At 52.3% G+C, this 13,180-nt stretch overlaps 3 protein-coding genes across 3 annotated transcripts; all 3 read left to right on the plus strand.

Moving 5' to 3' along the window:
* Positions 1-6,150: 6,150 nt before the first annotated feature.
* On the plus strand, positions 6,151-7,174 carry A1O5_04770 (uncharacterized protein; the record flags this gene model as incomplete). Its single annotated transcript, XM_007745374.1, has 2 exons — positions 6,151-6,322; positions 6,384-7,174. Coding segments are annotated over 2 exons (963 nt in total), but the record flags the coding sequence as incomplete, so codon positions are not given.
* A 3,578-nt stretch (positions 7,175-10,752) lies between these two features.
* On the plus strand, positions 10,753-11,632 carry A1O5_04771 (uncharacterized protein; the record flags this gene model as incomplete). The annotated part of the gene is made up of 2 exons (XM_007745375.1): positions 10,753-10,871; positions 10,942-11,632. 2 exons carry the CDS (start codon positions 10,753-10,755, stop codon positions 11,630-11,632), a joined length of 810 nt encoding a protein of 269 aa, XP_007743565.1.
* A 651-nt stretch (positions 11,633-12,283) lies between these two features.
* On the plus strand, positions 12,284-12,813 carry A1O5_04772 (uncharacterized protein; the record flags this gene model as incomplete). Its single annotated transcript, XM_007745376.1, has 2 exons — positions 12,284-12,414; positions 12,549-12,813. The coding sequence occupies 2 exons, from the start codon at positions 12,284-12,286 to the stop codon at positions 12,811-12,813; spliced, it is 396 nt and encodes a 131-aa protein (XP_007743566.1).
* Between the last annotated feature and the right edge of the window lie 367 nt (positions 12,814-13,180).

Below are 13,180 nucleotides of genomic sequence, written 5' to 3' on the forward strand. Positions count from 1 at the left end.
GAATTAATCCGGCTGGCTTGAATGGCCCCGGCCATCACGTCTTAGCTTGGTGACGGAGCGTCCAGTAGGGTAGCTTAGGAGACTAGCTGCTTGAAGCGCTGGATCATAGGACATTGCCGGGATTTGTGACCTGTCACTCGAGCCAGGGAAAGGAGAGACATGCGCAAGGGATAGCGAGATGAGTAGCCGAGTACGAGGTTTTGTTGGTAGTTGATACATACGGTAAGTAGGTACTCGGTATGTACTTGGTAGAAGCATGCATCCGGACCCGTACTCCGTCTGGACCCACGGTCGAAAGGATTCAGGCTGCCTGCTGGGGAAATGTCAACTATGGAGCAAACGGCTAGGGCCCGGGGTTGGAAAGTGGAAATGGGTGCAGTAGTCACGTCCATGATGATCCGAGACCGGGATGGACAGGTCTGCTCCAGCGCTTGTTGTCCGAAGGATCTTCAGGTAAATCGTGCTGTAACCCAACGTGCAGCATGTGCATGGATAGAAGCTCCTCATGCCAGGTAATTCTTGTCAGGCTGCAGAAAATGCAGAATCTCGAAACTGATACTCGGTCTGTACGAGGTAATTCTCTGGCACCAAGAAGGACTGTTAAATAATTAGCCCACAAATCTGCTTCTTCTCCTGACGCCAACGCTTGTCGAAGCTCCATGAAGCTCGGAACATTCTCGCTTCTAGAAGGTTGGTTTCAGGCAGTCCTGGAATACCTCCTATTCCTAATTCGGCAGCCGACTTTCGTTAGATGAGAGCGAAGAGGTCCTAGGTAGTTCCAATGTGGATTCCTTGTCGGGTCTTGATGATCCGTAACAGCCCCAACCCTGGCCCCCAATACGCCTACCGAGGCAAGCTGTCATGAGCATGACCTTGAGAGTGGAGGTCACTACAAGTAAGTATGGAGTGCATAGCCATGCCCCGTACAAGAAGCAATAAGTAAGGAGCGCAACGCACTCACAAGCGGATGAGGAATCATCATGTGTCTGGTTAGTTACGTACCTAGCTGATAACGGTAAGGAAGTGACTCTGTACCTGGCGATCTTTGCACATCAATTTGCTTCCCACTTTAGCGTGCCACAACCGGAGTAATAGATTGCCAACTGACAACAAGGTGTGTGTAGCTTCCTCGTATTCGGCGCTCCTTTGATGTCTCTGCGCAACAGTTCCTGAGGATCTCGTGGTCCTTTCCTAGTCCTTCACAAACCGTCTGATGACCAATGGAGTGCGGTCGAGTCAGTGATTCTGACTGTCTATCGCACAGATGAAAAAAAAAAAACAGAACACATTCAGATTAGACTGGACGTGCCAGACGGGCTTCTAGTGGCCGGTGTGGATTTTTGGACAGAAGAAGGAACAGAAAACAACAACAACAATCCACATGGCCTGATCTCAGATCCGTTTTTGCCGGAGCGGAGACTGAATGGATGATCTTCGGCTGCAACTAACCATGTCCTCTACTCGGTAATCCTCACCAAAGCCATCTTTGAGGCAGGTATCTTTTCTTTGTTTGGAGACAGTCCTGGAAGCATCCAGCGATTGCAATCGTTCGTGTTAAGGGGAGAAGTTAAGTCAACAATTTGGTGTCTGCTTTGCAGACCATCCAAAAGCATGTACACCGCAGTGAACGGTTTTCAGGGATCGCGGTTTCCCGGGCAAGGATTCTTGTGAGTAAACCAAGATCGTCCGCGTAGCGCTTGTTAGCTTGTATCAAGTTTGTTTTAGGGAAAGCCCAAAGCAAACGAGATGTACGAGTCCCGGACAACCATGTTACACAAGACTTAGTTGCCACGTGGTCCTCGTAAGAATTTGGAGGGGGGAAAGAAAGAAAAGAAAAGTCCAAAAGGGGCCCGTTAAGCCCAGGTTACTCGTACCAATGACATATTTGGAGGCTCATTGGGGGCTTGATCCGTTTGTTTCTCGTATTTTCCGTTCTTGTGGCATGTCTCGAGACGTCGATCGCAAGCCGTTGAACGAGACTAGTGTGTGCCGACATTGGCCATAGCCTTCTCGCATTCCCACCAGAAACACTTCGACGATTCTGCGTCTTATACAGGTCCGCGGAAACAGTAGACTCTAGACTAGTACATAAAGTGTCCAACTACAAGTAGACGATACCTAGGAGGTGGTAGCGGTGGGAGGGTGCAGGCACTGACAAAGCTTCCTGCAGGCCTTGTTCTTCTGTGCAACTTGCTCGTAAATTCGATGTTGTTGCTCCAACGCCTCCCCTTTTGGAAAACAGATATGGTGCGCACTGGGAGCAGCATGGCAGTCATAATAATAGCATGGGGCCGCAGCAGTTGTGCTCTTTGCCGGCTAGGTTTGATTTGAACATCTCGCGTGGCTTTCCCACGTTGCACGGCGATTCCTGTTCCGATACCGAGTAGATATCGTTGGGCGCCGAACGCAAACCTCAAACCACCGGTGAGAAGGCGGACTGTAGGGCATGTACCCTTTTCATCTCGCATTATAACCGTGCTCAGCCAGGGCAAGGGACGGAGTGATGCCCCGCAAGCGATCGCAGATTTCAACCACGTCGTGTTGTGGGGCTGTTGCGAGGAGAGACGGCGAATAAATGCCTGAAGGGTGACAACAGTCAGTGCCTGGGAGGTCGCCCCCTCGGCAGCTGCATGGGAAATCATGAGGATGTCACTGGTGATGATCAAACGGCTCCATGGGCCCATGTGCAACACGATCGACACCGCGTGGCTGGAGACGACCGGGAGCCTGAACACACCTATCACTCTTGATTGGAGGACATCCCGAATAACGCCGCTGCTTCGGAACCAACAGGGGGGACCTTTGACCACTCATTCGCCAAGGAAAGTGAACATGGGACATGCATGGGGAGATCACAGATGTACTTGTAGGTACGAGGTACTGACAACAAAGGACGGCTGACCGTTCGTTGGTTGCTCCTCGTTTGTTGCTTTGTTCGGCAACTCTAGAGCTCTCATCCACTGCTGATAGAGCCCGTAGTAAGCACTGGGGTATACTGTAGGGCATTCGAGGTCAACCCAGAGCACCACCACTGGAGGCGGACGGTTAGAAGTTGGGCCTCCGTTTCTGTCATGGCGCAGATCTCTTCATCAGCTGGTAACGCGACCGCAGGGATACCAGGGCAAGCTCTTAGTGTGCCCAAAGTCACAATCGTTTCTTCATTGGCAGAGCAGGTCTAGGTCCTCAATACTTAAGCGAATCAGTCCAAGGCTAGACCCTAGAGTGTCATCATGCGCATAATCTCCGATTGAAGCTCATTGGACTAGGTTATTCAGGACTGTTAAGCGAATCCCTCGGGGCGGATGCTCTGGGTTCCCAAGTGGTCCATGTCAACAAACCTGGCTCTCACTGATTTGTTTTGTTCTATCTTCGAGTGATTTTCAGCCTCAGGAGATTAGGAGAAGGACATTTTCAGTGTCATTCGGAGAGGAAGATCGCGGGCCGCGTATGGAAAGAAGGTTCTTTAGTGAGTACTGGAGGACTTTGCATTTTTGCATTTTGGAGGATCGGCCGCGTTGTGTATAGGAACGTGGTACTCGTACCTCGTCATCGGTACATAGATGGCAATCCCCCTTTTCACGGAGAGCGTCGGAGATAATTGAGTGTTGGCTGGAATGCAGGGACTCGCTGGTCAGGGTCTGGGGGAAGTGCGAGGTACTTTGCTGAGAAAAGTTCCATGCCGTTTGCTGCGTGGTTTCAGAGTGCCACTTTCTCATCTCCCATAGTAGGTCAGGGTAGGGCAGCCTTGCAAGCCGCCACATACTTAAGTAAGTCGAGTTCGAATCACATCGGGCTCAACCTCTGAGGACAGCCAGGGTTGGTGAGGGAGAACGGCGCAACCGTTATCTGATCGCATCGAAGTCGCACGAGGAGTCGTAACACAAGACCAGAGAGGCTTCGTTGGCGCTTGGCAGGCTTATTGTGTCAAGGTTTAGTCTCCCCAAGGCTAGTCTGGGCTCCAGCCTCCAGGGGCCCTCCAGAGCCCATACCCATGCCCATGCCCGTGCCCATGCCTACGTTAGGTACTTATTGCCCAATGCCCAGTGCACAGTGACCAATGCCCACTCGCCCACCTGCACCCTCCCCCCTGGTCCCTGGAAAGAAACCTCCACTTGTTAGCTCGAGGCTAATGGTTGCCGCTTGATCGTCTGATCGATTTTGATCGTGGGTTCGGCACCAACTCACCACTCCGACCACTCCAGTCTCCAGGGGCCTCAGCCTGAGCGCGAAGCCGGGAGATCTCTGGGAGCTTCTTTCATGGCAGCTTATTGTGCCTGCTCTACGAAGTACCGCTGCCACGAACCTCGAGCCTTTCAGGGAAAGAACAGCAGGACCTCTTACGGTCGCCCTCTGGTTCCCGTTGGCCGTCCTCTCGCTTAAGCCGACTCGGTAGCTAAGTAGCCAGCCATTGGACCCTCTGGGGGTCTGCTTCATGTCACTGTTCAGCCTCTACGTACTCCGTACACTGCACACTGGTAGTTGTGAATGAAATCCAGGTTCATCAAGAGGTCGCCGGACATGGTGCTAGAGAAAGCCACTCTTTCCACTCCTTCTGGCTCCTTCGGCGCTGTTCCGTATTGGTGTCAACTGCGCCCTCGTCATCTCTCCCTCCCCCTCCCCTCTCTTCTCTTCCTCCCCCCCCCCCGGCCCCAAAATAAATGCTTGCTTGCGCCAGCGTATTACATGTACTCGGTTTTGTTTGACTTGTACAGGATTCCCAACCCCGGCATCGCTGATCATCCCCCGTGTCGTCAGTCGGTCGCAGGTGAGTCGATTCACGCCTTTCCATTTCCATCTTTCTTTTCGCCCGGGTCAGTCCTTGGCCAGTCTTCAAGCCATCCCGCCTTTTCCCTAAAGCCCATGCTCGACACACACTACTGTACTCGGTATGCTTCTCTGATACTTGGTTGACCTTTCTTTCCGCTAACCCTCGCAGGACTGTGCGTTTTCCATTCTAGCTCCCCAAGCCGTCTCCCCCAGGTGCCCCCAGTGACGCCACTCTCAGCCGTTCTTGGGCCAGGTTGGGCTTTTTCGGGAGTTTACCACCCACCCACCACCCACACGAGGAGGAGGACCACCGAACCAGGTCTCCCATGCGCCCTCCGAGTCCGGAAAAGGTCAGCAGTCGCCATGGTATGACGGGGACCTGGTCTTGACGGCCCCGATTACCCACTCCCCAGGCCGGTGGCCGCTCATCCATCCCACTCCTACGCCTACCGTGGCTTTAACCTCACCTCCCGCCCACTTTTGATCTTCACCCAAGCCCGCGCACATCGCACGCCTTCTCAGTTGCCAAACCAGGAACTGGTGCGAGCTCACCAAGGTGGACACTGGACGAGATATCCCTTCACGCCACGGCCTTAGACGAGTGGAGTGGAACAGCCCGTGGCCAGCCGACGAGCGACCCTCCCAATCATTCTCTGGAGCCACCGAACGAAAAAAAAAAATACATGCCTCTCTCCCCCCCAGTCTTGTTCTCGACGATCTTCACCTGTCGTACCCCTCGGCTCCGGAAGCGCCCTGCTCATCATTATTGTGGCCCTCTCCAGGACCGCCCGTCCTCTCTGACTCTGGCGCTTCTTTTGGCATCCCTTATTACAACACAAGCGAGCCGTTCGTCGATTTGACCAAGGACCAACGGCAGACGATCCAGTGGTGCCAGTCCTGGGAAAGAAATAACCTGGACTGTTTGCTTTGCTTGCTCCCACTGCAACGTCACCACCCTGAATTCCCACCAACCGACCTTTCCTTGACCCTCATCAGCCAATATCTTCCTTCCTCTGTCTCTTGCAACCCTCCACGCCGGTAGATACATTCATCTTTTCATCTCATCATAGTCCCTTCCAGTGCCAGGCAGGCCAGGACTTGTAGATCCCCATCCTATCTCGATCTTCTTCGGACGGACCCCCATTTCACCACTCTTCTCGACCCTTGATCCGAGCAAGGAAAAGCCAACGCCGTCTTTGCACTTGACCAGTGATCCAGTTCTTACTTCAGAAAACCTGACAGAGTAGCTGTGGATCGTTCTCTCGTCCGCCTGTGTCACAGTCCTCCCTGGCAATACATACGACCTCGATACACAGGCTAAACGGGGGTGTTGGAATAAAATAAATCTGCCATAGGCTTGTTCACTCTCCGGTTGCCTGTGCTATGGCATTGGCATTGCTTCCCCCTTATCACCCGATCCACCCTCTGCAAAGTTCTCTACCCTCGCCAACTGTACGACTGGCATCAGCGGCGATGGAGCAGGCGAACAAAGTCAGGCCGTCTCTACCGTCAATCTCGAGCCTCATCGAAGCAGTCACGGAGCGGTGTGAAAATGGTATGTATTCGCACCGTCTGATCTCCCGGAGGCTAGGGAAATGGACGCTTACAGTTGCTAGGAAATGCCTCATCTCCAACATTCGATGCCTCTCGAAGGATATCTGGAGGCTCACATGGACATGGATTAAGCCCAGAAAGACCAAAATTATCAGGAAGCCCCCGAAGTCTTCCTCCACCGACACCAGAATTATCAGCACCGTCGAGATTCGACTTACCCCGACCCTCCCCTACCAACACTTCGCCTCGTACACACCCCAGCCGAAGCAGTTATCATCAAAGCACGAATCCTGAGTTGTATGCTCAACGGCCATCTGCTTGTCCCACGGCGACCGAACTAGCGACTACATATCCTCCGTCGACTGATTCGAGTTCATGGCCTTCTTCACATCTTCAAAGGCTCGCAGCTGATAGTATGCAACCAGACCAGCCACCGAGGCCCTCAGGAGGCCCTTCAATCGAGGCTCCTCCGGCAGAGGTGCCAGGGTACAACGGGCTTGCTCAACAACGGCCACTGCCAACAGATTTTCCTGGCCCGGTGTCCGGTATTGGTATGCCAACAATCGACCATTCGATGGCGCCAGCGTGGCAACTTCCTCACTACTATCCCCCTGTCCACAACTCATACCCTCAGAGTCATGAGCGCTACATATGCCCGACATGTCACAAGCCTTTCTCCCGGCCAAGTTCACTAAAAATTCACACCTACTCGCATACGGGAGAAAAACCTTACAGGTGCAAGTATGATGGTTGTGGGAAATATTTCAGTGTCAGAAGTAACATGAAACGGCACGAAAAGGGGTGTCACGGAGGTGAATCTGCAGCAGCAAGAGGGTCCTACCCGAGATCAACCAGCTACTGAATGTCACGAACTCAGGGAAGAATGCTTATGATCTGCATCTTCGACTCGACGAGAGTTCATACTATCAAGAATCGTGGCCCACGCCCCCTGTCATTTTCCCTCCTGCGCCTTTGTCTAGGGGGTAGCGAAACACTCGAAGAGCAAAACTTGCGATTTTTATCTGCAAAATGAAAGAGAAAGAAAAAAAAACAAAAACAAAACTTGGTTGGAAGCAGTTCCCAACCTTGTACAAAATGTGTATTGTTTGGCTCAGTGACAGCAATATCAGCAGCAGCAGCAGCAGCAGCAGCAGCAACAACAACAACAACAGCTCTTCCGGTGGGCCTTTGTATTTTATTATTTTTACGTGGCATCTCATGTTGTTTTAAGTCTTCTGCGTTCAAGCGATGGGTTTCAGGACAGTGGGAATGATCAACGGGAACATGCTTGGGAGATGAAGCATGTCAGTTTGTTCGGATCAGGAATGAGCAGTTGGAAACGCAACAATCATATCTGTTTTACGGAGACAGCATTCTCTGTTAGCTTCGTGCATCCATCCTCCAGAGTAGCGGATAGGTTGTAACCATACTTTCTGTCTCTCACACATCTTTTGATGGTGACATCGTTGAGAAGAGGACTCAAAGGCAGCCCGAAGGCAGACTTATACAGAGGACGCATTGACGGCAGGGTGGTCTTGGAGCACAAGAAGCATGGACGGTTGGAAATATGCGCATGTACATTATTCGAGCGAGCACACATGGACAGCGTCACTTGGTGACTGACGGATGGTTATCAACCTGTACAACATCGGACGGATGGATAGAATGGTACATACACCCTCACCGCCCCCATCCCTTGTTCAAACACCGACGACATTGGGGGATGCTGCTCCGTCTCGAGGGTCCCAAAAGCCGAACAAGGCATTGCCCACCTTGCAGGCTTCTTCCAAGATGCTTTCCGTCCCGTTCCAGCGTGCTGGATCCTTGGGTCACACAAGATTTGACACCATTGAAGCGCCACGACATTCCCCAAGCTGCATGCCAGAATCGAGCGGGCTCGCCAATCGACATTGGGAAAAAGCGTCACTGGCTCCCAGCCGTGGAACAAAGCAAGCGAGATGGTCTAGACCGTGGCCTGCCGTTTTTTTCTCCAGCTGGTCAAGTCCTTTTCTTTGTGGCCCTGGTGGCCCTTTTGATGCCCTTCCCTTTGCAGCCTGTTTGGTAGATATCCCATCTGGTCAATCCTGATTTCGGCACAGGGCTATCGAGAATGTGGCTCAAGCGCGCCAAAAGCCACTGTATGTCATCTTGGTCATCCAACACGTACAAGATCGCGAGTCCATTGGTAGCGACGGCAGGCGTGGAGTCCCCTGCCCCTAAGCGATGTTTGGGGCTGACAACTAGTCCACGTGGTTTTCCTATACCTAGTTTTGATGCTAGTGCGCAAGCCACAGTCGCGGCATCACCGATGAGCCACGTGGGAGAAGAGAATTTTGAAGTCATGGCCCATGGCAGGCAGGGAGGCAGGGAGGCAGGGAGGCATGGTGGCCAGGCCCGCCGAGTCAGCGCTCCAGCTTATCATTTCAGCTCGCTACCGAACAAGCGAGCTCCAAGCTCCAAGCTCTGACCAGTGGACCACCCCCGAGCTTTCGTTTCGTCTCACACCACTTTTGTTTGATTTCTTTCGTGCGTATGTTACCGAGTAGTTGGACACCCGATTCATTTGCTCAGTCCCCGGCCGCTGAACAAAGTTAAATTCGTCATGGCGCAAGGATCTGTCTTCCCAAACCTTGCTGACCACGAGATAGAATCTCGTCCGTAATCTCACGGTTTTCTCGGATCTGGACCGATTTCTTGCGAGAGAATGGGCGTGGGCGTCGTCATTACCTGTCTGCAGGTGGATGCCGCATCTGGCGAAAAGAACGATGCACAGCACAGCACCATTGACCCTGTCGCAGCTCATGTCACTTGCATTGGGCAGTCCATTCCTCGTATTGAACTGATGCGTTCAAGAACCGATAGCCCAAAGAAAACCCAAAATCCCACGCGAATCTTCTTAGGGAACGGAGACAATCGCCGAGTTTAGGATGCTGCCAATCTTCTCCTGCCGGATCAACCACGGTAAAGGACAGCATCGCATCAGTGGCGTTTCCCACGCAAGTCCAGGGTTGCCCCGTCCGCTGAAGCTGCAGCGATGTCGGTAGCGGTTGCTTCGCGTAGATGTTATGCAAGTCTTCGCGCCATGGGATTTGCCACAGCCGGCGTGCGGCTGGAGCTGCAAGTCTCTTATTCCGGACTCGGGAAGGGATGCATGATAAGCCGTTCCTTGGTCAATGGGCTGCACCTTCGCCCTGCAAGTAAAAGGCCGTTTTGAAAGTTCTAAGATGGAATATCCTGGCGGCTTCGCACAGACGCAGACCCGGTAGGGCCGGGAGGTCGTCTAGCAAAAGGGAGGATTCACCGGCCAGTTTTCGAAACGGACGGTGGGAGTCAGGAAGTGGCAATGCCCAACTCCAAGTTTAGGCTCTGATTCTCTCCCTTGCTTGGTCTGACACCTGAGCGATAGTATCACTATATGATCCGTCTCTTCTATCATCGCCTGAGAGAGGTCAGACCGGATCGCCTTGATATATTCTGTCTATCCTTGAGGAAAGAGCAGAACGTTTCCGGCCGGCGTGTCCAGATGATGAGGTGCTCTTCTCACGAAGCATAGGAAAGGTCAGCCGTCTATTGACACAACGTTTTGTGGGAGAAATGCTGCTAGGGTTACGTGCTTGCCTTGCAATGCCCGGAGACATTCAAAACGTAAAATATGCATTGGTTCAGGCTGAATCCTCTGCGTTGCCCTTGGGGGGACGTGTGGGATGGATGACCGGGCTCTATCCTCATTCAATTGCCTACTGTGGAAGACACATTCTAGGGACGGGGGATGGTGGGCAAAAGAACAGCTGGAAGATGGTTAGGTGATGCTGCCAACAATGGCAACATATCAGAGGTATCGAACAGACTTGTGTCTTGTCGATTGCTGCAAGATAGACAAAGCGGAGGACTCCTTTCGGGCGCGCCTTGTCGTCCTGACGGTCCAGAGGGTATCGGAGGATCGCATAGATGATGAACAAAGAGGGCCCTGGGCTCCCAGGCAATCAAAAAGGCGAGAGATGCACCTCCAGGCGCTCAAGACTCTTCATGTCCTGGTCGGAGCCAATGCAAGGTGGGCTGCTGGTGTTCATTGTCCAAGGGATTTTCTGATGCCTCACCTTCGTCCCCAGGGGCCGTCTTCCACCTTGAATATGGCCTTCTATGCGAATCCGCGAACGACTAAGCGAAATTTTGCGGGTGGGAATTCACTTTCCCTTCAACAAACATGACTTTCGTGTCTCTTCGCCCTCTTCTCCATCTCACCGCCATCCAAATTCCCCATCACGCATGACTCTCACACCACTCACCAAGACATCTTCAGACAATCGGTATAGCTCTTTGCCTGCCTCAGATCATTCAAGCAAGCTCACTGACCATCTCCCTTTCTAGCCCTTTCCACAATCCAAACCCCCTCTCGAACACTCCGGACTAGCCCAACATCAGTCAGTCGCAATGCCTCCTATCAGCAACGAAGCCTTCCTTGCTGCTTGCATCAAGTACGCAAAGGAGAAGGTCACTGTCGACTTCGATGCCCTGGCAAAGGAACTTGATATGAGCAAGGGTGGAGCTTCGTAAGTTCTCTGTTTTTCTTTTCCTTTGTGATGGCTCGACCATTCTCCCCCCTCACCCACGACAGGACAGCACTCCTTTGCTGTTGGAACATACCACCCTCATACACCCCCGTTCCTTTGTCGCCACGCGCAAACATTATGCAACCCTTGATTGGTGTGCTCATAAATTGCTCGACAGCAACAAGTACCGCATTATCATGAAGCAGTTCGAAGACGGAGGGGCTGCCTGGGCCAACAAAGACGGCAAGGACGAAGCCAAAGCCACGCCAGCCACTGTTGTCAAGCGCAAGGCTTCTGCCAAAGAGAGAATCCAAGCTGACAAGAAATTCGCGAAAACCACTGTCAATGCCAAGCATGGAGATGCATCTGACGAGGCAGAGGACGGCCCTCCCAAGAAGAAGCCTCGCCCGAAAGCTACCAAGATCAAGGCTGCCAAGCTCGCTGAGACTATTGAGAACGATGACGACGTCGAGGTTAGCGCAACTATCCCGCAGCGGCCCAAGGGCAAAGGAGCCAAGAAGTTCCATCCTGAAACTCCAGACGGTGGCAATTTGGGTGATGACGAGGCAACGCCAGGAAGCCCCTCCAGCGGAGCTGCAAAGAAGGTGGTCCATCAGAAGATTCCCGTAGCCATGTTGGTGGGTGTCGCTACGAAGGTTGTCAAGACGGAGGTCGTTGATTATCAGGAGGAAAACAGCAAGAAGCAGGACAGCAAGGAGCAGGACAGCAAGGAGCAAGACAGCAAGGATTTGTGCCATTGATGCACCCGAGTATAACCTGTCATCTTGGTTTCTCGAGTTGGTGATCCTTCATCAGATTGGGAAGGACTGGAGTGTCTGCGTACACCGTGAACATTGGACAGTCACCACATTGGCATCAGAGAAGAGATCGTTGTTGAAACGGCCCTTCTACTGAGCCCCACAGACATCGAACTAGTGAAAACGTCCCCGAGAAGGGCTCAGATGGGCATTTTGACTCTCAATCTTTGGGAGGAAAGCAGAATGAATTGATCGAGTATTACCTTTCCTTCAGTATTACCCTGGGATTTGGCTGTAATCCCATTAGAATTGGCCTGAGAAGTGAAAAGTTGATGAATTCTCCTCGTCTCATTGCTTGATTAGGTGGTAATCCCAGGTGTGTGGAGGTATATTTCCAAATGCATCCCAAGCCTATTTAGTCACTTCCTTCCTCGATCCAAATCTTTTTTTGTTTCAGAACCTTTCTTCAACCCTTGTTTATTCTCCATTTCGACATCTTGCCTAGCATCTCTTCCCGATCCGACCCTCCACAGTCGACAGTGCAACAACAAAACCTCGTCGTTCCCAAAGCGCCAGTCTTGGTAAGTTCCGGCTGTGCTACCTCACGGTCTTTTCCCCTCCTCCCTCAACTTATACTGATTGCAATCAGCCAAAATGGCCCCTGCGAAAGGCACCACCGATGACTTCACGTTCATCATGACATGCCTCAAACATGCCGATGTGAAACCCAAGATCAACTTCGAGGAAGTCGCGAAGGAGATGGGAGCAAAGAGTGGCAATGCATGGTAAGTTTGACATCCAACCCCTAAACTTGTTTCCAGAAGTGACTTCAGAGCTATCCCGTACTGCGTTCCTCATCTATCAGGTCATTTACCCGGCCCCTATACGGATGCTGATCCGTTCTCGCTATTCACTACAGCTACCATCGTCACTGGGGGATTATGAAGAAATTTGGTCTTACGGGCAGTGGTGGCGGAAGTCGTCCAGCCACTACCAAAGCAGCCACGCCCCGCAAGCGCAAAGCGAAAGGCGAAGAGAGCGCCGACGAAAGCACACCGTCCAAGAAGTCTAAGGCCACTCCGAAGAAGAAGGCCGTTGAGCTAAAGGGAGAGGAAACGGATTCTGAGGATGGCGTTGAGGCAAAGAATGAAGTCGATTCCCCGGCCGAGGATGCAAAGGAATAGTGGAATGTGCGACGACATCCTCGAGCAGTCAATACGGGGTTGTGACACAGTTTCATTCTCAATACAGGGACATCCACATGGTGCATAGCAACTTGGAAATGAACGATTCGAGGTGGAGAGCGTCCTTGCTTGGTGACAGCGCGGAGATCTGAGTGACTGGGCTTGGAGCGAGACTTCAAAATCATGCTACAGATCAAATATAGGCTGGGGCAAGCAGCAGATAGCACAAAACGAGGCCAGCCTAAAACCAATGCAGTTTCTCTTTATTGATGTGGAGACTTGTGCTGCCTTCCTCATTCGGAAAGTAGTGCGGAGCTCGAGCGCCTAGGCGCTAAACCCAATACGTAGGCTCTAAGTAAGCTCGCTT

This window comes from Cladophialophora psammophila (assembly GCF_000585535.1).
Source record: "Cladophialophora psammophila CBS 110553 chromosome Unknown aczJe-supercont1.6, whole genome shotgun sequence".
In the NCBI taxonomy this organism is placed as follows: Eukaryota; Fungi; Ascomycota; class Eurotiomycetes; order Chaetothyriales; family Herpotrichiellaceae; genus Cladophialophora; species Cladophialophora psammophila.